Source organism: Polychytrium aggregatum (assembly GCF_025602895.1).
Source record: "Polychytrium aggregatum strain JEL109 chromosome Unknown BJ171scaffold_33, whole genome shotgun sequence".
NCBI lineage: Eukaryota > Fungi > Chytridiomycota > Chytridiomycetes > Polychytriales > Polychytrium > Polychytrium aggregatum.
The window spans coordinates 120,261-142,095 of NW_026516235.1; the positions used below are offsets into that span (position 1 = coordinate 120,261).

Consider the following 21,835-nt stretch of genomic DNA (forward strand, 5'->3'; position numbering starts at 1 on the left):
TTGCGTCCTGCGAGCGGGCGAATACAATCAACCCGAGTCGATCCATAGCAGCAGGCACCGCTGCATCCGTGCAGTCCGCTTGTTCTGCAGCAATCATTCGCTGAGCGACCGAGCGCCATGTCGTCGTCAAACCCGCCAGCTGCCACACAGCCATCGGCCAAGAAGCGAGTCTTCACCAAAGACGGTGGGTATCGTCTCTCCGTTATCCGTCTCGTGCGACTGAGCATCCGGGGTCAGGCCTTGCTGATGAATTTGAATGGCAATGCGTTTGTCCTGGATGTCACATTACGGCGGCCGGTTGGTCGATCTCCGGATGCTTCAAACCCGACACCTTGCGACCGCCGATCTTGCCGCAAATACAGTCAAGCAGATGCTCTATGGCTTTGGAGACGTCATCAACCCCGCACCAGACACCGTTGATCTGATGGACGAAATGCTGCAGGAGTTCATCGTCGATCTGGTGGGTGTCGCTGTCAGAGCAGGCGTTCAGAGGCGGTTGGGCAATGCTCCTGCCGGCAACCAGGCAGCCTAGCGTTCACTCGCACTCCAGCCACTTACCCCAGCGCTGACTGTCGTTGGTCCAGTGCCTCGAGGCCATGAAGTCGTCCAACAACAAGGTCCTTCTGAACGACTTTCTGTTTGCCCTTCGCCACGATCCCAAGAAATATGCCCGTGCCCATGAGCTGCTGGAAATGGCCAAGAAGATTGCGCGAGACAAGCGGATCATGGACATTGAGGATTTGGTGGCAAATGAGAAGGCGCTCGAATAAGTCATCGAAGGAGAAGAAGCAATTCCTCCGCCTTCCCTGGTCCGTCCGGTGGCCCAGACCAGGAATGGGTGGCCGATGGGAGTGCTATTCAAGCAGAGCGTGTGTTGTCATCAGCAGACGTTTTCTTCGTTGACGATGAATGTACCACTGGCATTCGCGGCAATAACATGCATCGATTTATGCGATGGGGGCTTTTCAATCGTAACATTTGCAGCCCTGTCCTGGGCTATGGAGGCCGCAGCCCGTCGGGGAGATGGCCACGGCCCACCGAACATGGACGGCGGAAACTTTCGCTTGCGAGAGCAGGGTCAAAAGCCCGCTCTCCCCCAGGGCCAGCCTCGGACGGTTGCTGCCCGGCGATCATCCGTCTCATCGGTGCCGACTTACTGATGGCGGTCCGGTTCCTCCAGACAGATAACCTTGCCACATGGCATACGGCATTGGACAGCGAAATCAGAGCCGTCCAGGCTGCCTCATCTCGAGCCAAGAAGAGCGGCCCGAGCCTTGATGATCTACATGGCCAAGTGCATGGCAGCCTGGCCAAACGCATCCGCACAGAGCCATCGCCCAGTTTCTCTGTGGACGACCTCGGACTCGTTATGAAATGGAAGCTGTCGGTAGGATTCATTGGCGGCCACCTGAATATGGAAGCCGGCAGGCTGTTGCCTCTGCGGGAATATTGACTCGGCCTGGCGTTGACCCACGCTCTACCTGCTGCATTTCGATCCATCTCCTCCTCACGATATCTGTGGTGTGATGCCTGCTTCGCGATGCAAAGATGGGCAAGTTCCGACCAAGACTCTTCTCTCTGGTGACCTCGAACACTGATCAACTTGTGCAAAAGGCCACCCACGACGGGCTTGCTGCTGTGACTCCGGTCAGCACACTTGACTCGGTGGTCAGGGCAATCCAAGCCCTGTCGGTCCTGAGCGGCGTTGGGGTTGCAACAGCCTCAGGTAACAGCATGCAGCATCACCACTTGCAGCATCACCACTTGCAGCATCACCACTTGCAGCATGAGCGCCCTGCCTCGGCCTCCAGACTCGAGTCCGATGAGTTACCTGGTGATATCCGCACCTCGCTGAGCCTTCGCGTCACTTGTCCTCTGCCAGCGATCCTATCGATCTACGATCCATCGGTTCCATTCATGTCCGACGAAGCTCTCGCCGAAGTTGGACCTGCGGGCAAATTGGCATACACGTTGCCGGCATACAAGCGATTGTACGAGACGCTGAAGAGCAAGGCTGCGGAGCTCAACAAGCTCGAGGGGAAATCCCTGTGGACGCCGGGGGCATGCGAACGAGCCATCCGTTTCGGAACGATTGCGCTTCGGCTTGGGGCTTTGGACAAGGATGCCTTTGAGTCTGCTGCCACAAACGATGTCAAGCCGTCTGAGGACGATCGTGGGAAACCGGAACAGCCAGTCGAAGGCAATGACGCTGCCAAAGCAAGCTCCCGTGGCAAGCGCAAGCGACAGAATGCGGACGATCTGACGGACAATGCATTGCTCCGTCGCTCTGCACGCACAAAGCGAAAGTCGTGAGGATTCCGAGGGCCACCGCATTCTGCTGCCGGGACTTCCAGCATGTGGAAAGTATTCGGCGTGAAAGCAGTCCGCATCCGCGCGGCTGCTTTCGAGAGCTTCAGGGACTCCGGATCGTCCGTGTGGCTGCTGTTGTGCTGCAATGTTCCCAAATAAAATGGGTCGATTTGATTTGCCCACTGCTTCTAGGATTGCGAGTACATTCGCTGGTCCGTTCCATCTCAGCGGCCGAGTATCTGCGTTGTTTGGGGCCATGCCCAACAGCGCCCGCTCTTCTCTCATCGTCGGCGATACTCTGTCGAATGCTCTCGAACCACGGTCGTCTTGAACAGATCGGATGTAAGACCACAACAGTCCCATCATCGGCGGTAGCTTCGAAAATGTTGCAACTGGCCGTCTTGCGGATATATATGTATTCAGGCAGTCCGGCTTCCTCAAATCGAGATGCCCCGCTCGATCGAAGGACGCTGTCGCCGAGTTACTGCAGTCGACCGCTCTCGACTCGGTCCTGGAGCATATCTGCGCCGCCAACAAACTCGATTGCGGCGCCGGGACATCCGAGCCAGACAAATGGCGAGGTAGTATGGTCCTTGGCGCCTGGAAGCTCCTGGTTTGGATGCCAACGATATGAGCCGACAAGGCAGAGACCGAGGCAGTCCAAGTGTTGGCGACGACCCGGATTGCATGCTGTGTTGTGCTGCAAGTTGTGCGGTGCTGCTGCAAGTTGTGTGGTGCTATCGACTCACCTTCTGGAGCCTCAGCTTGCGTTCATCCCATTCTCCAACTGGGACTCCTTTGACGCTGACTTTGTAAAGCTCGGGGTTGCTGAGGGCAAGGCTCTGCGCCATCTTGGCGGCCTTTTGGAAATACCGGCATGTCGAGAAGCCCTCCTGTCATCAGGCAACAGGTCAAAGGTCTGAGGTCGCAGTGCCATTGGCAGACGTGCAAGAAAGCCCGCTCCGCAGGGATCTGCACCACTCACCACATGGATACACCACTTGGCGCTGGAGGTCAGCGGGGGCTTGGGCTCGGGCTTGGGCTCTGCCACAAGAATCACCTGGGATGGCTTTGGGCTGGAGACGGCTGGGGACTGGGAGGGACTTGTGCTATGGGAGAACGACACAGACCAGACCAGCAGAGCGACAATGGCGGCCACCGGCAGCAGCCGAAGGAGACCCGACCGGATCCTGGGCAATCTCCAGAGCATGGCGAAGGGCGCGTGGGTAGATGCAATACGACACGATGCGATGCGATGCGATGCGATGCGATGCGATGCGATGCAATGCGATCCGATGCGATGTTTGGAATGGCACAGCCACAAGCCACGGCGCAAGAGGCAAGGGGAAAGGCGCAAGACGGCAGGCGCAAGGACCGTGTGACACAGGGCCAGAAATTTTTTTGCATTCCACAAGGATCGGACTCATGGACGACAGGAGCGCCAAAGGACAGGCATCACCGCCATCGCCGGCATTTGCCATCGCCATCGTCGCTGCATTTGCCAATACCGTCGGCAGTTGGGTGGGTGAGGGGCCTGCAGCACCAGCGACCGGCCGCACGCAGTACCGCCGTGCTGGGGTGTCTTGGGTGCCAGGCGGCACCGAGCAAGTGGGTCTGTCCACGACGATGACCCAATGCAATCCCGTCGGGCTGCATCGGTGCATCGGCGCATCGGCCACGCATCCGCACCACTGGAGCAACGGGTGCCTTGCGCCCAGAGCATCGAGTCGGTGTCGCCAGCACCACCATCGGCTGCAGCAGTGGTTGCCTCGTCCAGTTCGCTGGGAACGTCGCACACACGGACTGCATTTTTGGGTGGGCCACGGGTCTTGGTCCTCGCTCCCTCTCCCTCACTCACTTTTTTCTCCCCTGCATCGAACCCGCCAACCCCCCAGACCATCCGGCTTGGTCCTGCATCCACACCCGCCTGCTCCCGCTCTGCTCTGAAGTTCGTACCCCGCATATAGAATCCGACGAGGCCCCTTCGTAAAGGTCAGCACCCCTCCGGCGCCCGAGATCCCGGTCGCCTGGCCGACCGGCTGCAGCATTGCCGGTGCAATCACTTCCCGGGCGGCAATCGAGCGCCGAGCCTGTCTATCGGCGTCGGCAACCAAGCATCTGGATTTCCCCGACGGTCCTGAGCCATCGAGCAGCCCATCTCTCAGACCCGACCGCAACTCCCTCCCCCCGATCTGGCGAGATTGGCTTGCGGCAGTGGGGCAGAGCATCGATCCTTTCGCTTCATCGGCCGATTCTCTCGCCGGCCTGCATCTGCACACGTCTCTATCCCACCGAGCCCGCCAGTGCTGTCCTCACTGTCTCGTGTCCGTCTGCGCTGTGCTAATCCCCTGCACCCCTCTTCTCTGCAGCCAGGCTTCCCTACGAGTGATCTCTCCCACCGCTAGCTATTGATTTCGTTTCCGACCATGGAGGATTTGGAAAGAGCCATCCTTGTCGCTTTGGATCCCTTTGCCGACCCAAATGTCAAGCTCCAAGCGAATCAATACTATGCGCAGGTCAAGGCGTCTCCCGATGCCTGCAATCTGGCTCTTGGTCTCTTTATGAAGTCTCCTGCCAGGTAGGCAACCACTCGGCAATTATCGGTTTGCACGTCTGCTTGGATCGGGGCCGGGGGTCGGTTTGTCAGTGCCATTGCCCTGGTACATTAACCGCACTCGGCCCGCTGGAATCGAGTCGCCAATTGCACATGCGGGTACCTGCCTCCCCCGGCTCCGACGTCGTTTACTCGCTGAGCGCTTATTCCTGCTGCCTGCGATACGGGAAAGACTGGACTCTTGCACGCTCGTCGAGCACCGAATGAGACGTTACAGCCGTGATTCGCCGATGCGATCACCCCTCCCCTCTCAATCGATTGATTTTTAACTCTATCGGAAACCCCACACGGCATCCCGCTGCGACGGTGACGCTGGCACCTTCCTTGCTTTCTCTTGCAATGCTCAGTGCCCCAGAGATTCGATTCATGGCATTACAGATGCTGGAAGAGGTGCTGCAGGCTAGCTATGAGGCACTTGAGCCCAACTTTCGGGTGCTGGTGCGCCAGCGCTTGTGGAAGTATCTCTCGGAGGAGATGCCGGAAACCGAAGTGATCTACATCAAGACGAAGCTGGTCGTTGTCCTTGTGATCCTGTTCAAAAACCAGTACTTGCAGGAGTGGCCTACCTTCTTTGACGAGCTGCTGTCTCTGCTGGAAACCACCAAGGGGACGCCAAAGTTCCCAACCATGGTCGACCTCTTTCTCCGGTTCTCGGTCACCATCGATACCGAGGTGGTTTCGCTCCTCATCGTCCGTTCTTCCAAAGAGACGGCACTGAATACGCTCATCAAGGACAAGATGAGAGAGCGGGATGTGGCCCGTCTTGCTGCCGTCTGGTTCGACATCCTCGCCTCGCACCACCAGTCCAATCCCGAGATTGCCTGCGAGGCCCTGCACGTCATCGGCCTCTATGTCTCGTGGATCGACGTCACCATCTTTGTGCATCCAACCTTCATGAACATGCTCTACCAGCTGCTCTCGGTGAACTCTGTGCGGTCCGCTGCTTGCCAGTGCCTCGTCGAGATCGTGGCCAAGGGGATGAAGCCCGCGGACAAGCTGCGGATGATCCATGAGCTGCAGCTGGTCAGCATTCTGGACCGTCTCCAGCTCGACGACGAAGACTTTACCGACCACGTCGCCAAGCTCGTCAACATGATCGGCCTCGAGCTCTGCAAGTGCTGGGAGGAGTTTGACAACTTTTCGGACGCCCAGACCGTCACCTTCACACTGATCCAGCAGCTTTTCCCACACCTGACCCTCTTGCTCTCCAACGAGTACGACGACACGACCTTGATTGTCTTTGACTTCTTGGAGCACTATCTTGCGGTGCTCAAGAGACAGAAAAAGCTCGCAGGCGGCCAGATCTCAGAGCAGCTGCGCGACAATCTTGTTGCACTCCTGCGGGTGCTGGTCATGAAGATGAACTGTGATGAGGACTCCTTCCAGTTTGGCGAAGACGCTGGCGAGAGCGAGGCCCTCTTCCTGGATATGCGCAAAGTACGTGAACGCCGATGTGTGGTTATGTGCTGTGTCGCTGAACGCAATTGTGGGTTTATAGCACGCCCATGAGAGCTGATGTGCTAATGTGCTGATGTGCTGATGTGCTGATGTGCTGATGTGCTGATGTGGTGATGTGGTGATGTGGTGATGTGCTGATGTGCTGATGTGCCGATTACCGTCTCATGGCCTACCTATGCGCACACCAGAGCTTGAAGCAATACGTCGATGCCATTGCCGTGATCGACTACAACTTGTATCTCAACTTCCACGCCACTGAGATCTGCCAGCGGCTCGACGTCATTGCTGCTTCCCCGACCGCACACAGCTGGTCATATCCAGAACTGACTCTGCACTTGCTCTACCTTATTGGTGAGCCGATCAAAGGTGGGTGTGGGCCGGGCATACGAGCACTGTGCATAGCGATGAAGCGACAGGGCTGCACAGTCCACTCAGAGCCCGTGCGGCTGCCCTCACCCCAAATCACTCACTTAGTTTGCTTCTCTTATGAACAGGCCCCTTGCAGTTTGTGACTGTGGCCGAGAACGGCACATCGACGATGACCCTGTTTGGCACGATGCTGGAAAAGATGATTACGAGCAGTAAGTTGCCTGGCCTGTCAACTAGCATATCGCTTGACAAGCTGCTGCGCTTGGGCTTCTGGACTGCTCTCGCGAGATCACCACTGTCGCTTGAGCAGCCAGTTCGTCGCTAAGGATTTGTGCGAGCGTGAAAGTGAGCACCACAGCTACAAGTGTGCCACCTGGATTTCTAGTCGACTGATCCCAGCTTTGGCTTGCAGACATCTCCAGCTACCCTCATGAAAGCGTCGCGCCCATCTTTTTCGAAAATGTAGCAAGATACGCCGGATTCTTTGAATCGTGTCCGCAGTACATTCCCAATGTACTACAGGCGTTTGTTGATGTTAGGTGAGAGCTACAACCACCACTACCAACACTGCGGCGATCGAGAATCCCCCTCCCAATACCTGTTCTGATCTTCACCGTCGGTGATCTTGACATAGGGGACTGCATCACTCGAGCACCTCGGTCCGCTGCCGGGTCAACTACCTGTTCCTGCGGTTTGTCAAAACCATGCGGCTTCGTCTGTTGCCCTACGTCGAGCATGTCATCACCAATGTGCAGGTTTGTTGAACCGACGTGCACTTGCAGACCGATTCGTGTGGCTGCTTGGATTGGAAGAGCAAGCCTCGACCATGCACCAGCTGCATGGCAAACGCTCACCGGGTTGCGCTCGATGTTACAGGATCTTTTGCTCGTCGCTCGTCCTCCTCCTCCCCCAAACGATGCCAACAGCGATGTCTCCAGTATCGCCAGCGAGTTTGACAGCCAGCTCTATCTCTTCGAGGCCATCGGCATGCTGATTTCCCTGGAAGGCATCGTACCAGTCAAACAAGAAGCCATGCTCCAGGTATGCGTCGCTTTCACTCTGCCACATGCAAGCGACACAGTCGCCTACGACTTGGCTGCCCGATCTCACCGCAGTCTCTGTATGGTCGCCTGCTTGTCCTGTCCTAGGCCATCCTTGCTCCCCTTCTGGTCAACATTCAGGATATCATGGAGAAAGAGTCCGAAAAACTTGGCGAAGAAGCTGTCATCTACCACCTCAACCATCTCATAACAGCGATCGGATCTGTTGGAAAGGGTATGGCTCGGATTTCCTTGCGCTCCGCGTCCAAGCCCGCGCGCCAATGACGCTTGCATCGCTGCTCTACCCCAACACACTCAAACGGATTCACTGCTCCCAGGCTTCCCGGACCACGAGCAAGCTGCAAAGAACGCGCCTGTAGCACTCTGGCCGCACGTTTTCCAGCAAGCCATGAATGCAATTCTGGTTGTTCTGACTCAGCTCAACGCCAGCACCGTCATTCGCGAAGCTGTAAGTCGGAGTGGGTGCGCTCGCCATCGTGGCTCATCGGGTGTGCAGCTATGGTGGCGAACAACGGCAAGCTGCCCTGGTTCTATGTTCAGTAATGCCAGCGACAGCAGAGACGCAGATCAATACCAGGCGTATTGATCATCGCCACATCGCATTAACCGTCGCACCTCCGACCTGTTTCAGGCGCGCTTCACCTTCCAGCGTATGGTTGGCTGTATGGGCACCCTCAGCCTGCCCTACACGCACCACCTTCTCAAGGCTGGGCTCTTGGCCGGAGGTGTCGCCCGCGAAGTCATTGACTTCCTGCCCGTCATCAGCTTGATCATGCACAAATTCCAGGTAAGTCGTCAGCATTGCGCTCGTCTATCTTGGCAAGCTATGGCATCAAAGTTGCGTGGGTGATTTGTGGCTCATCAAGTGCTCACTGTGGCCCACTAACTCGTCCGTGACACGACTGGCAGCCCCACGAAATCCTGCAAGATATTCTAGGCCCCTTGATGGAGCGCATATTTTTCTTCTTGAACCAACCTGCCAACGGCACGGATGATCTAGTGATCCTCAACGACATGAGGAAGGCGTATCTCACCTTTATCGGCAATATCTTCAATGAGGATCTGGAGGCTGTGCTGGGTAAGTGAAACGCTGCGGAGTATAGTTTGGCGCAAGCCGCTGTCCTGTCTTGGCCGTCGGTTTGCTAAAAGTACCAACTTTGGAATCGCTCTGCTTGCCTTGTGGCAACTATTCAGTGAGCTCGCCACAGATGCAGCCCATGCTCCAGTCGGTCTTGGCCTATGCCAGCAATCTCTCTGATCCGATCTCGGCAAAGATTGCCCTCTCGGTGCTCTCCAAGACTGTTGTATCGTGGGGCGGCAACCCCAGCGAAGGCGATGACACAAACAGCAGCTCCTCGACTCTCTCAAGCAGCGCCGATGCCCTCGCCGGTCAGGCAAACGGAGCGGCCAGCCCGGCCAACGGCGTTAGCTATGCCCGCACCAAGACTGGAAAGCGCGGCATGGTCGGCCTCAAGATCGAGAAGGCCAAGAGCGGCGACCTGGCTATTGGCGGCGGCGGCAAGGCGCCGATTCCCGGTTACTCCCAGTTTATCTATGCAAGCATTGTGCCCATTCTCTTCCAGCTGCCGGTGAGCCCCGAGTTCAACATGCAGAACGGCGACTTTATCCTGATCTTCACCGAGATTGCCACGCTCCACAAGGTCATTCTCGCAACACTCGGCCTCGAATACGTCGACTACTTGCTCAAGGTGTACTTTGTGGGCATCCAGTGCCCAGACGAGCTGGCGCGCGAGTTCACCATGGCCCTCCAGAAACTCGACATCAAGCAGTTCAAGAAGTATCTGCAGGTAGGACACGCGCTGTTGCATCTGTTGCATCTGTCGACTTGAGTTGCTTTGGATCTAGCTGCATTCTCCCCTTGCAGCGGCATATTTCCGCAGCGGTCCCACATGCATCATCTGCACCTCTGTATCGCAACCTCGGCAGCGATCAAATAGCAAATGCTGAGCACGCTGTTCTGATCCTGTCCATACTTCCAGGATTTTGTTCGACGGGCAAGTGGCCGATAAGCAAGCGACCTTCTTTCGCGGCGTCGCAAGCCTCAACGAATCTCTGGCTTCTCCAAACCACCCTCCCGCGATCACCTTTGCTTTGGCACTTGCTTTTGTTCTCTCATCCCCTCTCGCCTCCTCTTGCCCGCTTCTTGGCTTCGGCCAGCTTCGCCCGTTCCTGTCTAGAACTCTCCTGCTGTCTTGCTTCGACCTTCCGCTACTATATCGTGCCGCACTCCATGCGTCCCCGCTCCTTTCCTTTGGTCCTGGCATCACCCAGCGACGACACATTATTCAAGCCCCTCGACTCGTGAGCGCAACTGCGCTCGCTTCCTCATCCCTTCCCCCTTTGCCTTCTGCCCTCTTGATCCGCTCGCTGCTTGTACCCCTTCCTGACCGCTCTCCTTCATGCCTTTGTTCCGATCGTGACTCTCCCCCATATCTCTGCCCTCCTCCCGGCACCCTTCACCTCCTGCTTCGACAAGGATAATGCCAAACCCCACCGCCTCCTGCAGGCAACCTGGGTTGTTGTTGTGTCAGCGTATTGCGGCTGCTCCCAGCGTCCGACCCTGCCAACAGACCACCATCTCCCTCCCCACACACACACAAGCGTTTGTATTTCGATGATGTATACTTGGCGATGATATATGGCTGTATGGGCCGATGGCTGTGTGAACGTGAAATACAGCCCTTCTTAGGACACACAAGAGAAACGATATCCTCTCTTGCAGTCCTCATCGGATATCTTGACCACACTGCCGGGTCGCTGCTCGCCTGCCTCAACGAATACACAGCTGATTGGGCGGCCAGAGGCAACAATGACCGCTGCTTTGGGTCTCAGCTTCTTTTGTCATTTCGGCATAGCACTTCCAAAGGAAATGGAGGCGGGTGATTCAATCCAGTGATTCGCGACAAGATAATCGCTGCTTGCCGCAAACGCCAAAGCATCTGCAGGCTGCTGAGCAGATTGCCGACGAATACATTGTGTAGAGGAGGGGCAGGGCAACACCACGGGAGCCTTCCTCCTCCAAGACAGCATTTGCGTGGGCCGCTTCAGCCTGGCTTTCTCACCCGGATCTTCATCCGACAAGTAACGCCGAGAGAGTACATCGCTGGGATCGCTCCGATTACCCTGCAGACATTTCGGACTCGTTCGCCCTCGATCCTCCCACACTCTCGCTTCAAGGACCACAACCCACAAGGAGACCGACGGCATATCGTCTCGTCGCTGATTGTCCGAAATGTCTGTCGAGACAAAGTATGAACAGACATCCCTACGGGCGCGGTTGTATTGGCGGGACAACGGACGGCGACGTTCGCACACAGCTATCACACAGAGCGCTCGAGCATTCTGCGACGCCCAGCTCGCGAAAACGGACTACGCTGCTTCTAACATCAGGCCCGTCACTCTTGCCGCTCAGTGTACAGAGCCTATTCACCCCGGATGGCAGCTCCGCGGTGACAAAAAGCAGCACCACGGTCCTGCTACGGGTGCAGCTTCCAGACTCAAGCACCACCGTCATCCAGCTGGACAAGGAGATGACCATGTGGGAGATTGTCAATGTGATATGCGCAAAGAAAGGCCTCGCTCCGTCACGGCACGACATCAAGGTGCTTGTGGAAGGCAAGGAAGAAGCGGCCGATCTGGCTCGGTCGCTCATGTCATATACCAAGCTCGAGAGAATCATCCTCATCTCGACCGACAAGGCAACAGGTAAAAGCAGGCACACTCACCATCGCCATCGCACTCGGCATCGCACTCGGCATCGTACTCGGCATCGTACTCGGCATCGCCATCGGCAATACAGGCGTGTGAGACACTCCTTCCTCTCGTTTGCCTGGCTGGCACACGCAGCACCATCCACGAACGAGTCTCATGGCTTGATGTCCATCTGACGGTTTGTGTTGTCGTCGGCTCTTCTGACCAAATCAGCGGCCAAGGACACTGCCATGAACCGTGCACCAACAAGCTCTGTCAAGTCATCGCACTCTGGTAGCGATGTCCGTGAGAAACTGCTCAAAGAGATCGAGAGTACCCGCGGTAAGCCAAGTGCCTCGTCAGAAGCAGCGCCGGCCCCAGCCCCGGCACCAGCAGCAAATACTCTGCTATCTGTGGGGGTTTCTCACGGATAGCCGCCCAGATTATTGTTGACCCCTCGTGCATTCGCCGACAGCCGAAAAGACTCTCAGCATTCAGACATCCAGCCGTCGTCCATCCATAATGATGGACCGGTCCAAGAATCTGTCGGTTCGCACTGCTCCGTCCGAGTTTCCCAAGACCGTGATCCAGGCGGAAGAGGGACATGCCGGCCCCAAAAAGGGCAAGAGTCTGATGAGTCTCTCCAAGATGCTCTTCAAGCAAAAGTCCGAGATCTCCGAAGTCGGCAGCCTGAACAGCGCCAGCAGCCACGGGAGCCTGAACGAAACCGTGGAATTGAGTCTGCCCGCCTCCGAGTGCGGTAACAGCCGCATCAGTCTGTCCAGCATCGACGAACATGCCGAACACTCTGAGCTCAGTCTTGCCGAATCGTCGGTGCTTTCGTCGGCCAAGACAACAAACTTTCATGTTTTGGACTCCCCAATGAAGAGTCTCCTGGAAGATGGCGATGGTCGCCTGTCCCTCGCCAGCACCCATTTCGAGACTTCGGTAACGCCGGATACGCAGGGCTCGGTTCTGCTGCCGCATTCCGCAAGCAGCTACAGCCAGAACGGGACGGCGTTTGCGTCTGCATTTGCAGCAACATCGTCGGTGTCGTCGTTTTCTGTCGACAAAGACGAGGACAGCGACCACAAGCCCTCGTCTCACGAGTCGCTTGCCAGCCTGCCAGATATGCGGTTCTCCTGCGCCTCGGAAACGGATTTGCACAAGCCCCACAGCCCGTCCAGTTCCGGATTTCCTGCGCTCGATCATAAGGCCATGTAAGTCGGCTGCTCGGAGGGAAGCTGTAAAGATCAGTCAAAGTGGATCTTCGCTTTGGAAACGTGCCGGTGGTGCTCGGGAGTATGGCGACGAGTATTGGCAGATGCACGCTCCTGCTCGAATACTAGCACCCGGATCCCTGCAGACCCGGCCAACTCCTTTCTGAGAGCCCCCTCCCATCACTAACTTGTTCGGCACTGGGCTTGCAGCCGCAAGCGCACGATATCAGCTGGCACCGCGCCCCATGGCGAAGCCAGCCTAAGCATCGGACGAAAGGCGACGACGCCGACGGGATCCAAGCACAGCGTCGATTCTATCTTTGCCAGAGAACTCGAGAATAGCGGATACTTGGACCCCACGCTGCGGCGTGTCACCCTCAAGACCAAAGTCCAGGGCCAGGCCGACGAGGTTGTCGTTAAGATTCCGAGCGAGATCATGGTAGAATCGGCCCTGCAGCATATCTGCCAGAAGCGCGGCATTGATTTCGCCACCCACACCCTCGAAATCCTCCGGGGCGGCAAGCAAGAGTCGTGTGAACTGGACCGGACCCTCCAGTCCTATTTAGACGAGGGCCAGTTCGAGGATGTGGTGCTTGTGCAGAAGCGCAAGGAGTACAGTACAGAAACATACAGCGACAACGGCGTGGATGTGATGATCTGCCAGCGGGTCAACAAGAAGTAAGTGCATTGACGGATCACACCAGCGTGAGGTCCATCGTGGACTTCAATGGGGCTGTCGGGCTCTAGATTGGGACAAACAGGATTATTGTGTGCCCTTTATGATCCTCAAGAATCTCCGGACGATGCCAGCCACGAGCGACTCTAACTGTATATACTGCATATTCGTTGTGTCTTGTGCTTCTAAATAGACTGATTGTTATGGCGGCGACCATGGACATGCTGCTCGACCGCTTGGTGAACGATGAAGAAAGAGGTAAACACAGTCCTCGCCCAGATCAAGCCCGAGGACTTGCATGGGGGAGGCTTTGGGTTTTGTACAGCACTTGGCGCACAAGACAAGTGCTTTGCGAGGGAATTTATTGTGCCAGAGCGTTTTCAAGCAGCATCCAACAAACGGCGGAATAGTCATTCCAACCCGACACAGTTTGCCTGCACGCTGTTGACTCTTTTTTCCCACCCTCAACACCTGCGATGATGCCGGGTGAATATCTTCTCACAGACCAGCAATTCCTGGATACGTTCATGATGACCTATCGCACCTTCATGACACCGACGGAGCTGATGGAGTTTCTTGTCAGCGCCTTCAACATCGAGGCGCCACAGCTGGCCTCCCAGGAGGAAACGGCCCGCTTCGACCAAATGCGCTCCACGATGCAGAAAAAGTACGTGCCTGTCTGAGAGCACTAGGGCGACGGCTGTGAGACATGTCCCAGCCCAGAGACTCTCAGCCTACTCTGAGTGCTCAGATCGATGACTTTGCCACAAATCATCGGTGTCATACGGTCGATGATCCATTAACACCTGTGTCGCTGGATCGGCTCATTGTGGCAAAAAATAGAGTTCTGAACACCGCCACTTTCTGGGTCGAACACCACTGGCACGACTTTGCGCGCAACAGCGACCTGCGAAAGGGTCTGGAAGAGTTCATGCGCCTGGTGGTCATCAACCGCGACAAAGGAGGGACGGATTTCACGATCCAGCTCTCGGACATCAACTATCTGATTGAAACCCAGGTAGGTGCATCACCAAATGCCGATGATGAAACCCGCCCCACGATGCGTCCACCAAGACTGACCAGAACTCGGCCGCTTGGCGCTGGTCGAGGGCCCGTTCAGACCAAGAAGCACGAGGAGATATTCCTGTACTATAAAACGGTCGAGAAGAAGGGCAAGATGATGGAAAGCATGTTCACGGAGCTCACTCCCGAGGAGCTCGGCAAGCAAATGTGCATTCACAACTTCAAACTCTTCAAGAACATCCATCCAATTGAGTTCCTGAGCCAGATATGGAAGAAGCCCGAGGATGAGTCGACGCCGTGCCTCGACTTTTTCGTGTCTCGCTTCGACAAGGAGTCGTATTGGGTTGCCACCGAGATTGTACAGATCAAGGATGCCAAGAAGCGGTCTGCGGTGCTGAAGAACTTTATCATGACGGCCAAGGTGGGATGAGAGGGCTTTGAGGCAGCTATGATGGTTCGGAGCGGTTGATTCCAAAGGATGCATGGTCGACAATTGCGTTCAGTGTTTGACACGGCGCACGATCAACCGATTGGTTGGCAGGCATGCAAAACGTACAATAATTACTTTAGCCTCTTCGCGCTGATCGCGGGTCTGGGGCTGACGCCCGTGACAAGACTGAAGAAGACCTGGGAGGTAAGCGTCTCTCTCACCCGTCAGCACCTGCGAAAGTAGCAGCGACATATACAACGATGTGCGCGATAGGGTTGATCCTGCTGCGAGGACAACTCAAGGACGGTACGGATTTATGCACTCATATCTTGCGACCCGATACCCCAATTTGCACAAGATGCTGCCGGACAAGACCAAGAAGACATATCAGGAGCTTGAGAAGATCAGCGACCCTTCACGGAACATGAAAAACTACCGCGATGCCCTCGCTGCCTCTGCGCCACCGATTGTCCCGTTTCTGCGTGAGTAGTGCAGCGGAGGGGTTGCGGAGATGCTATAATGGCGACCGTGGTGATGGTTGCTTGGTTGCTTGCGATGGTCAAGCATTCGATTGTGCTGCTCCGAGCTCGAATCGACTCTGATGGATAAGTCATTGCTCGTGGTGGGCGTGGCTCGATACTGCCGTTGTGCGCATGCTTTGTACAGAGTGCTAACCGCAGGACTGGTCATCAGCAATTTATCTCAAGGATCTGACCTTCATGAACGACGGCAACCAGTCCAAGGTGCGCGAGATGATCAACTTTGACAAGCTGCGAATGATGGCCAATCGAGTCAAGGACATCTCGGCGCTCGTCGGAATAGAATACAAGGACTTTGTGCCCAATCCGATGATTCAGAACTACCTGGCCAAGCCACCGATCGAAAAGAGTATCACGAAGCTGAAGGAGATGTCGCTTGAGTGGTAAGCGGATGTCGAGGGCCACGTTTGCACTGGCTCGAGCGGAAAGTGTGCGAAGAGCGGTGCAAGTCGGGCTCAAGCAGTCCAGTCCGCGACATGGCGATTGCCAATTGCATGACGAATGCATAAAACGGCGATTGTTCCTGCGACCGCTTGCTGGTGCCGCCCCAGTTGAAAGGGTCGTTGATGGCAGTTAACAGTCCTCTGCGTCTCAATTGATCGCCCCACAGTGAGAAGGCCGCTTGATTTAAAGTGGACAAAGGCACCGACATCGAGAGCGGGTCGACCACGGTGCGGCGATTCCATAGAACCTGTCAGAAAATACAGCCGATCCAATAAAAACGGGACACCCCGGGTTTTGGTCGTTGATGAATGTTATCACTCAACACATCGCGCTGGCCATGACCATTCAGTGATGGAATTCTGGATCTGAATCAAGGACGCTTTCTCGTTCAGATGGCTCCCGCAAGCGAAAGGCCGAGTATCTCGATATCGATACACCATGGAGCTGTCCAGAGAATCGAGTGGATGCACCACACAAAGAGATTGCCAACCAGGATAGAAACAATCGTATGGCTTGCCCACTGGAGCCTACGATCAGCAGACCTGTGTCGCTGATGCCAGAGAAGGACTGTCCCGTTTCTCTCTGGATTGATTCTGCCCCTCGGATTGGACCTGTGGCTGCAGTCGTCGTCAGCACTGCCACAAGCGCATCCGCTCCTCTGGTCAAGTGTCGATAGGCAACTATGATCTTGTGACGAGTGCAATTGGATGTATTGAGCCGAGGAAATGTGCTGCTCGATGATGACGCAGGCGCTGCAGGGCCGGTGTAGTGAGGGTGCTGGAGGGAAGTCAGAGGATACTTGGCCGACTGAAAAGTCGCCGCTCAGGCCTTGCCTTGACTGTGGAGAGCTGTGGCTTGTTGTCGCAGCTCTGGGGCCATGTGCAGGTAGATGCAGATGCAGATAGCCGAAGGCACCGTGGCATGCGCCGATACATGGATGGGCACAACAATCCAGCAGATCGCATGTCCGCAAAGGCAAAGTAATGAACATGATCGTCAGCAGACATCGGATGGACAGGGTGGCTCGCATCCAGCGTCGCTGCAGCGGACCCAGCCCGGTGCTCGATTTGCGACCCGCGGCATCGGCAAATGCTCACCTTCCTGGTCGTCTGGTGATAGCGAGAAAAACTCTTGCTTCTTCTGCTCGAAATACCGTCGGATCTGCGAGGTGGCGGCGATGCCGTCGGTCAGAAAGTACCCATGTCTAGCTTCAGCTGAATCGGGCAAAGCTGTCTTGATGCAGCACCAATATAAGAGGGGCAGTCTTCTCACTCCATCGCTTACCGGACGGAAGCAGTGATCGCCATCTCCCCAGTCCATCCAGAGAACACTGTAGACGCCGAGGACTAGAGACGAGAGAGAAAACAAAGACAGCTGAGCACCGGGCGAGTAGAGAGGCCATTGATACGCAGTAAGGATGGCTGTGATTGGCCAAGTCGACGAAGCAGCACTTCGATGTCGCTCTTTGGACTCTCAGGAGAGATTGATCTGAAAGAGCCCCACAAGTTGCGGTCGATACAAGCCCATGAACCAGAGACGTACCGGCCATGACCGCATAGGAGCCGCGCATGAAGAGCTGAACACCCGGGGTAACGGTGTTCTTTCTGGGGTGCAGCAGCCGCCTGCGGTACTTGAGATACTTTGGGTTCGCCGAGATGGCCTTGGGGACACTGGACTCGTAGTGGGACATGGGATGTGTTCACAGGGCTGTGGGCTGCGGGTGGGTCGCTGTCGATACGATGTATTCACTCGGTCGGCTGGCTGGGTTCTCGAGAGGTGCGAGCGTCGGTGTGGGCACGGGCCAGCAACGACAGATCGACGGAATGAAGGGCAGCGAAGGACAGCGACCGAGAGAAGAAAAAAAATGGAGCGCAGGACAAAAGGGCGCCCCCGAGCCGCCGAACGGGTGCATGGGCACCGACAGCGAACATATCGACCAGGACCAACTGTGGACATCGGCATCGGCATCTGCATGGATATCGGCATCGACATGGGTATCGACATGGATATCGACATGGATATCGACATGGATATCGATATCGCACCCGCAGCGCCGTCGGCCGGCTGGGTCGGCACCGCTTGTCAGCCCGCGCAAACGCGCTGCAGCAAAACTCGGCATTCGCCCGACCCCGACTTGCTGCTGGCTTGCCCTTGATCTTGCCCTCCGCGCACTGCTCTCAAGCGCATCCCGGCCCAGCCATGGTTCATCTGGAACGAGCAACACCGTCGTCTGCATCGTCCCTGAACAGCCACCCCCGCCATCGCTACCCCAACAGCGACTCGGGCTCGGACTCGGACGACTCCTCCACGCGACCGGCCCGACGACGCCTGTCGAACAGCTCCAAGCAGCGATCGGGCCTCAAGGTTAAGCCAACGGCCGTATCGTCTGGCCAATGGACCCCGCTGGTCCCGCAGAGCCAGTTGGGCGATAACTCGGATCTAGCGCTGCTGTCGGTCCTGGATGATGTCGGCTCGCTCTCGAGCGAATCTTCCGATGCCGACGCTGGCCCCTTCTCGACCTCGCAGGAGCTGGGCTCGTCGCAGATGCAGCTGGACGGTTCGCTGTCAGATGGCTCGGAGCCCGGCGGCTCTCCGATGCTGCTCTCCCAGCCGTCGGGCGATCTGGTCGATCTTGAGTCTGAGATCGAACTCCCTATTATCGCTACCGCCGCCGCCGCCACCACCACCACCACTGCCGGTGCCGCTGCTGCTGCTGAAGCCCCCGCTGCGATGCCCAAGCCCAGCCTGTCGAGCCCTGCAAGCCGCATGGACCCGGGCGAGACTGCCGCCAGCCAAACCGAGCCAGAAAGCAGCCTGGCAGGTATGTCCTTTCAGATACCCAAGGTATCGCCCAAGTGGGAATTTGACGGCTTTGAGGGCGGACCGTCGTCCCATCAAATCGTGCTGGACTGGCTCCTGGTCCCGCGCAACTACGAGCGTTGGGCTGGACTAGAGAAGAACGCATCTGTCTCAAAAGTGGCCCTCTGTCGAGAGATCATCCGCCTCCTCAATGACGCCAAGATCTTCACCCGTCGAGAGAGCGATGTCACGAACCGCATCAACGGCTGGCTCAAGTCCTACAAGGAGGCATGTGCATGGCTTGAGACCGAGGGCGCCACCATCCGCACGAGCGGTGTTGACGACCCCGAGTCGGTCATCCGTTTCCATATCCTCACCACGCTCAAGTGCAAGCACTTTTACGAGTTCCATCCGATCTTTGAAGAGGCCAAGAGCCGCTATCGGGCGTCGTTCTCAAAGACCCCGAACGCCCGCACCCCGTCGGCCCCCAAGACCTCCCCGGCCCCTGAGCCCGCCCGTGCCTACTCTGTGCCGGTGACTGCTCATAAACCGGCCGCGAGCATCCAGACATTGCACTCCGACCCTGCGAGCGGCACCGATACCCCCCAAGATCGCACGAATGCCCCCGCCGCGAAATATCGGAGCAGCCGGGAAGCAGCCGAGAAGCCGCAACCGCCACAATTGCCGCCGACCACAAGCGCCTCCGCATCTGCCACAGCGAGCCCATCGCCGTCGATTCTCACAACACCCGTCCGGTCAGTTTCCAAACGACCTGATATTGTGCTGGCTGAATCGAGCCCAGCGGCTGTTCGGTCGGTCACAAAGACTACAAAGGTGGCAAAGACGGCACGGCCAACACCGACCTCGGCGCAGCCGACCCAGATCGAAATCAAGCTCAGCGATGTGCCCGAGCCCATCGTGTCGCCCGTGCTTACTCCAACGGCCCGAGCCATGGATCGCGACTTGCAGAGCCAGGACCTCGCGGCGTCTGCTCTGAGCGGCACCGCCCTGTCCCTTGAGCTTAATGATGCTCCGAGCCCAAGCCAACGGCTGTTGACGACAAGCCTGGGTGTCAATGCCAGTGCCAGTGTCAGAGCCAGTGCCAGTGCCAGTGCTAGTGCTAGTGCCAGTGCCAGTGCCAGTGCCGCAAAGGACACCAGCTCGCTTGTCCGTAAGCGAGTACCGTCGCAAAAGCAACCGCAGTCGCAACCACAGCCCACCGCCGAGCCTCTGTCCCAAGTGTTGCTTGGCGTTGAGCCCAGGGAGCTCGCCCCAGAAGTTGAGGTGGAGATTGTTTACACTGGCCCTCTGAAACGATCAGGTTTGTACAAAGACGAGATCCTGCAGGACGGCTTAGTGTTGGATTGGCTCCGTCTGGGGTCTGTGGCAGCTCCGTGTGGTGGCGGGGCTGTCGAAACATCTGTCGGACCGGCGACGATCAAATGCATGGAGCCCAAGGCAGTCTGTGAGCTGATCCATCTTGGGCCTACCGACTATGATTGCGATCGCTCATATCTACCCTCCTTCCCATCTGCCTTTCGAAATTGCTGCTCTATGCCTGTGGTTGTGGTGACCAGTGTCCGCCTCGCAAACGTCCGCTTCCAGAAAAGCCACCCAGTCCAAGCAGTCGCTGAAAAGCTCAAAGACTCCAACGCGAAAGCCCAAATCACTCTTGGACACGTTCGTTGTTGATCCCACCCAAATCATTCAGTCGACCCAGCCCTGCCCGACGACGCCTCTCCAAAGCCGCGACATGGGGTCTGCTCCTGCTCCGCCGCAATACCAGCCTTCGTCTGAGATACTCGAGATCGGTTCACAGAATCTAAGCAGCGCATCGGCAAAGTCCCGGTCCCGTGAGCAGTCTATCGTGTTGCATGATATCGAAATGAACGAAGATGATGCTGCAATGGCGCCGGCGCCGGCTCGATCTTGGACGCAGTCTCTCACCTCAAAGTCGGAAGCCAAGCCACCGCCGTCCACGATGCCTTTTGGCCCGGGTGTGAGTCCAGTCCAGGCACTGGCCGACGGGCAGACAGATTCCGCCAAGGGCAGCAGCGACAACAGTGCACCTAGTCACTCGACTGAGCCAAGGGATCCCCGCCCCATTCGCTCATACTCCAGGCAACGACAAGAAATCTCCTCGCAGAGCGACCTCTATGCGTCTCAGACGCGGGAGCCCGATTCCCCGCACGAAGCGTCGCAGCCTCCGGGATCCTATCGCACCGAGCCCAAGACCCCAGCCACCACCGCCGTCAAGCGGAAGGAGGAGGCCTCGGCCGAGTCCCACGCAAGCAAGCGGCGCTACATCGATGGAAAGACGCCCGCAGATGCCCCACCAAATTTGCAAGATCGCCATGCCTCAGCGTCTTCCAGAAGCCTCGAGTCACAGGGACTTGCCGGCGCCGTTCGCGAGACAAGTCCAGGGCCTGCAGGTAACTCGACACCACCATCCCGCCGCCTTGGAGAACGAGATAAGGAAGCCACGCGGTATCGTCCGTCATACGAACGTCGACAAGATCCCGAGCACTCGTATCGACCCAACTACTATCGCAACGAGCGACGACGCAGCCCCCCTCGGGATTGGCGACAGGAGCGCGAGGAGCCGCATCGATACGAGAGGCAGGGCGACGCCTACGGCGGCTCTTACGGCGGCTCAGCAAGCCGCAACGACCGTGGCGGCTACGGCCTATCCGAGTATACAAAGCTGCGAGAGAACGGATACCTCAGCGACCCCGAAGCCGCCAGCCGCAGCCACGCGTGGATCGACTCTGGGACTGCCGATCCGGACCGCCCGCGACGCTTGTCCACTTCGACGCCGCCTGACGCTCGATCCAAAAGCAAATACCCAACCGACCCTGCCCTGGTCGACCAGCTCTTCCTCCAGCGCGAGCTCGAGATCCATGAACTGACAATGGCCAGGCTGAAGGCGGACCTGCATGTCTCACAGCTCAAGGTCAAGTACGCACACGAGCTTCTCGACCGCGTGCGAAACGATGCCGAGAACGAGCGGCAGCAGTTGTCCAACAAGAAGCTCAAGATCGAGCTGTTTGTGGCCCGGAAGATGGCCGAGCGGCGTATGCAGGAGCTGGGCATGTCGATCGATGAATTCGAGGCGGCTCTGGTGTCTATGAATTGACTCGAGGACGGAGAAGACGGGAGAAGAGAGGCGCAGGGCGGACAC

The 21,835-nt window shown here is 57.2% G+C and overlaps 7 protein-coding genes across 7 annotated transcripts; 5 read left to right on the plus strand and 2 right to left on the minus strand.

The window, feature by feature from the left end:
• Positions 1-313: 313 nt before the first annotated feature.
• On the plus strand, positions 314-770 carry BJ171DRAFT_476845 (transcription factor TFIID complex subunit Taf13; the record flags this gene model as incomplete). The annotated part of the gene is made up of 2 exons (XM_053108851.1): positions 314-460; positions 585-770. 2 exons carry the CDS (start codon positions 314-316, stop codon positions 768-770), a joined length of 333 nt encoding a protein of 110 aa, XP_052964255.1.
• BJ171DRAFT_187003 (uncharacterized protein) lies at positions 645-2,464 on the plus strand. Its single transcript, XM_053106133.1, has 3 exons — positions 645-1,387; positions 1,549-1,726; positions 1,883-2,464. Exons 1-3 carry the CDS (start codon positions 938-940, stop codon positions 2,311-2,313), a joined length of 1,059 nt encoding a protein of 352 aa, XP_052964256.1. The 5' UTR covers positions 645-937; the 3' UTR covers positions 2,314-2,464.
• A 41-nt stretch (positions 2,465-2,505) lies between these two features.
• Positions 2,506-3,591, minus strand: BJ171DRAFT_601105 (uncharacterized protein). Its single transcript, XM_053115065.1, has 3 exons — positions 3,296-3,591; positions 3,060-3,203; positions 2,506-2,920 (listed from the first exon to the last, which is right to left on the minus strand). Exons 1-3 carry the CDS (start codon positions 3,518-3,520, stop codon positions 2,792-2,794), a joined length of 498 nt encoding a protein of 165 aa, XP_052964257.1. The 5' UTR covers positions 3,521-3,591; the 3' UTR covers positions 2,506-2,791.
• Positions 3,592-4,736: 1,145 nt separating this feature from the next.
• Positions 4,737-9,662, plus strand: BJ171DRAFT_426801 (armadillo-type protein; the record flags this gene model as incomplete). The annotated part of the gene is made up of 13 exons (XM_053107780.1): positions 4,737-4,888; positions 5,272-6,361; positions 6,571-6,748; positions 6,877-6,963; positions 7,164-7,290; positions 7,386-7,506; positions 7,628-7,792; positions 7,900-8,026; positions 8,130-8,260; positions 8,444-8,599; positions 8,722-8,890; positions 9,007-9,116; positions 9,336-9,662. 13 exons carry the CDS (start codon positions 4,737-4,739, stop codon positions 9,660-9,662), a joined length of 2,940 nt encoding a protein of 979 aa, XP_052964258.1.
• Positions 9,663-11,065: 1,403 nt separating this feature from the next.
• Positions 11,066-15,798, plus strand: BJ171DRAFT_628533 (ras guanine nucleotide exchange factor domain-containing protein; the record flags this gene model as incomplete). The annotated part of the gene is made up of 12 exons (XM_053115570.1): positions 11,066-11,082; positions 11,246-11,538; positions 11,758-11,865; positions 11,999-12,743; positions 12,954-13,421; positions 13,613-13,677; positions 13,924-14,086; positions 14,263-14,437; positions 14,540-14,863; positions 15,013-15,076; positions 15,175-15,354; positions 15,566-15,798. The coding sequence occupies 12 exons, from the start codon at positions 11,066-11,068 to the stop codon at positions 15,796-15,798; spliced, it is 2,835 nt and encodes a 944-aa protein (XP_052964259.1).
• Positions 15,799-16,545: 747 nt separating this feature from the next.
• BJ171DRAFT_515131 (uncharacterized protein) lies at positions 16,546-17,697 on the minus strand. The gene is made up of 4 exons (XM_053111897.1): positions 17,398-17,697; positions 17,140-17,201; positions 16,953-17,016; positions 16,546-16,724 (listed from the first exon to the last, which is right to left on the minus strand). The coding sequence occupies exons 1-4, from the start codon at positions 17,543-17,545 to the stop codon at positions 16,678-16,680; spliced, it is 321 nt and encodes a 106-aa protein (XP_052964260.1). The 5' UTR covers positions 17,546-17,697; the 3' UTR covers positions 16,546-16,677.
• A 981-nt stretch (positions 17,698-18,678) lies between these two features.
• On the plus strand, positions 18,679-19,083 carry BJ171DRAFT_426682 (uncharacterized protein; the record flags this gene model as incomplete). Its single annotated transcript, XM_053107772.1, has 1 exon — positions 18,679-19,083. A coding segment is annotated over one exon (405 nt), but the record flags the coding sequence as incomplete, so codon positions are not given.
• Between the last annotated feature and the right edge of the window lie 2,752 nt (positions 19,084-21,835).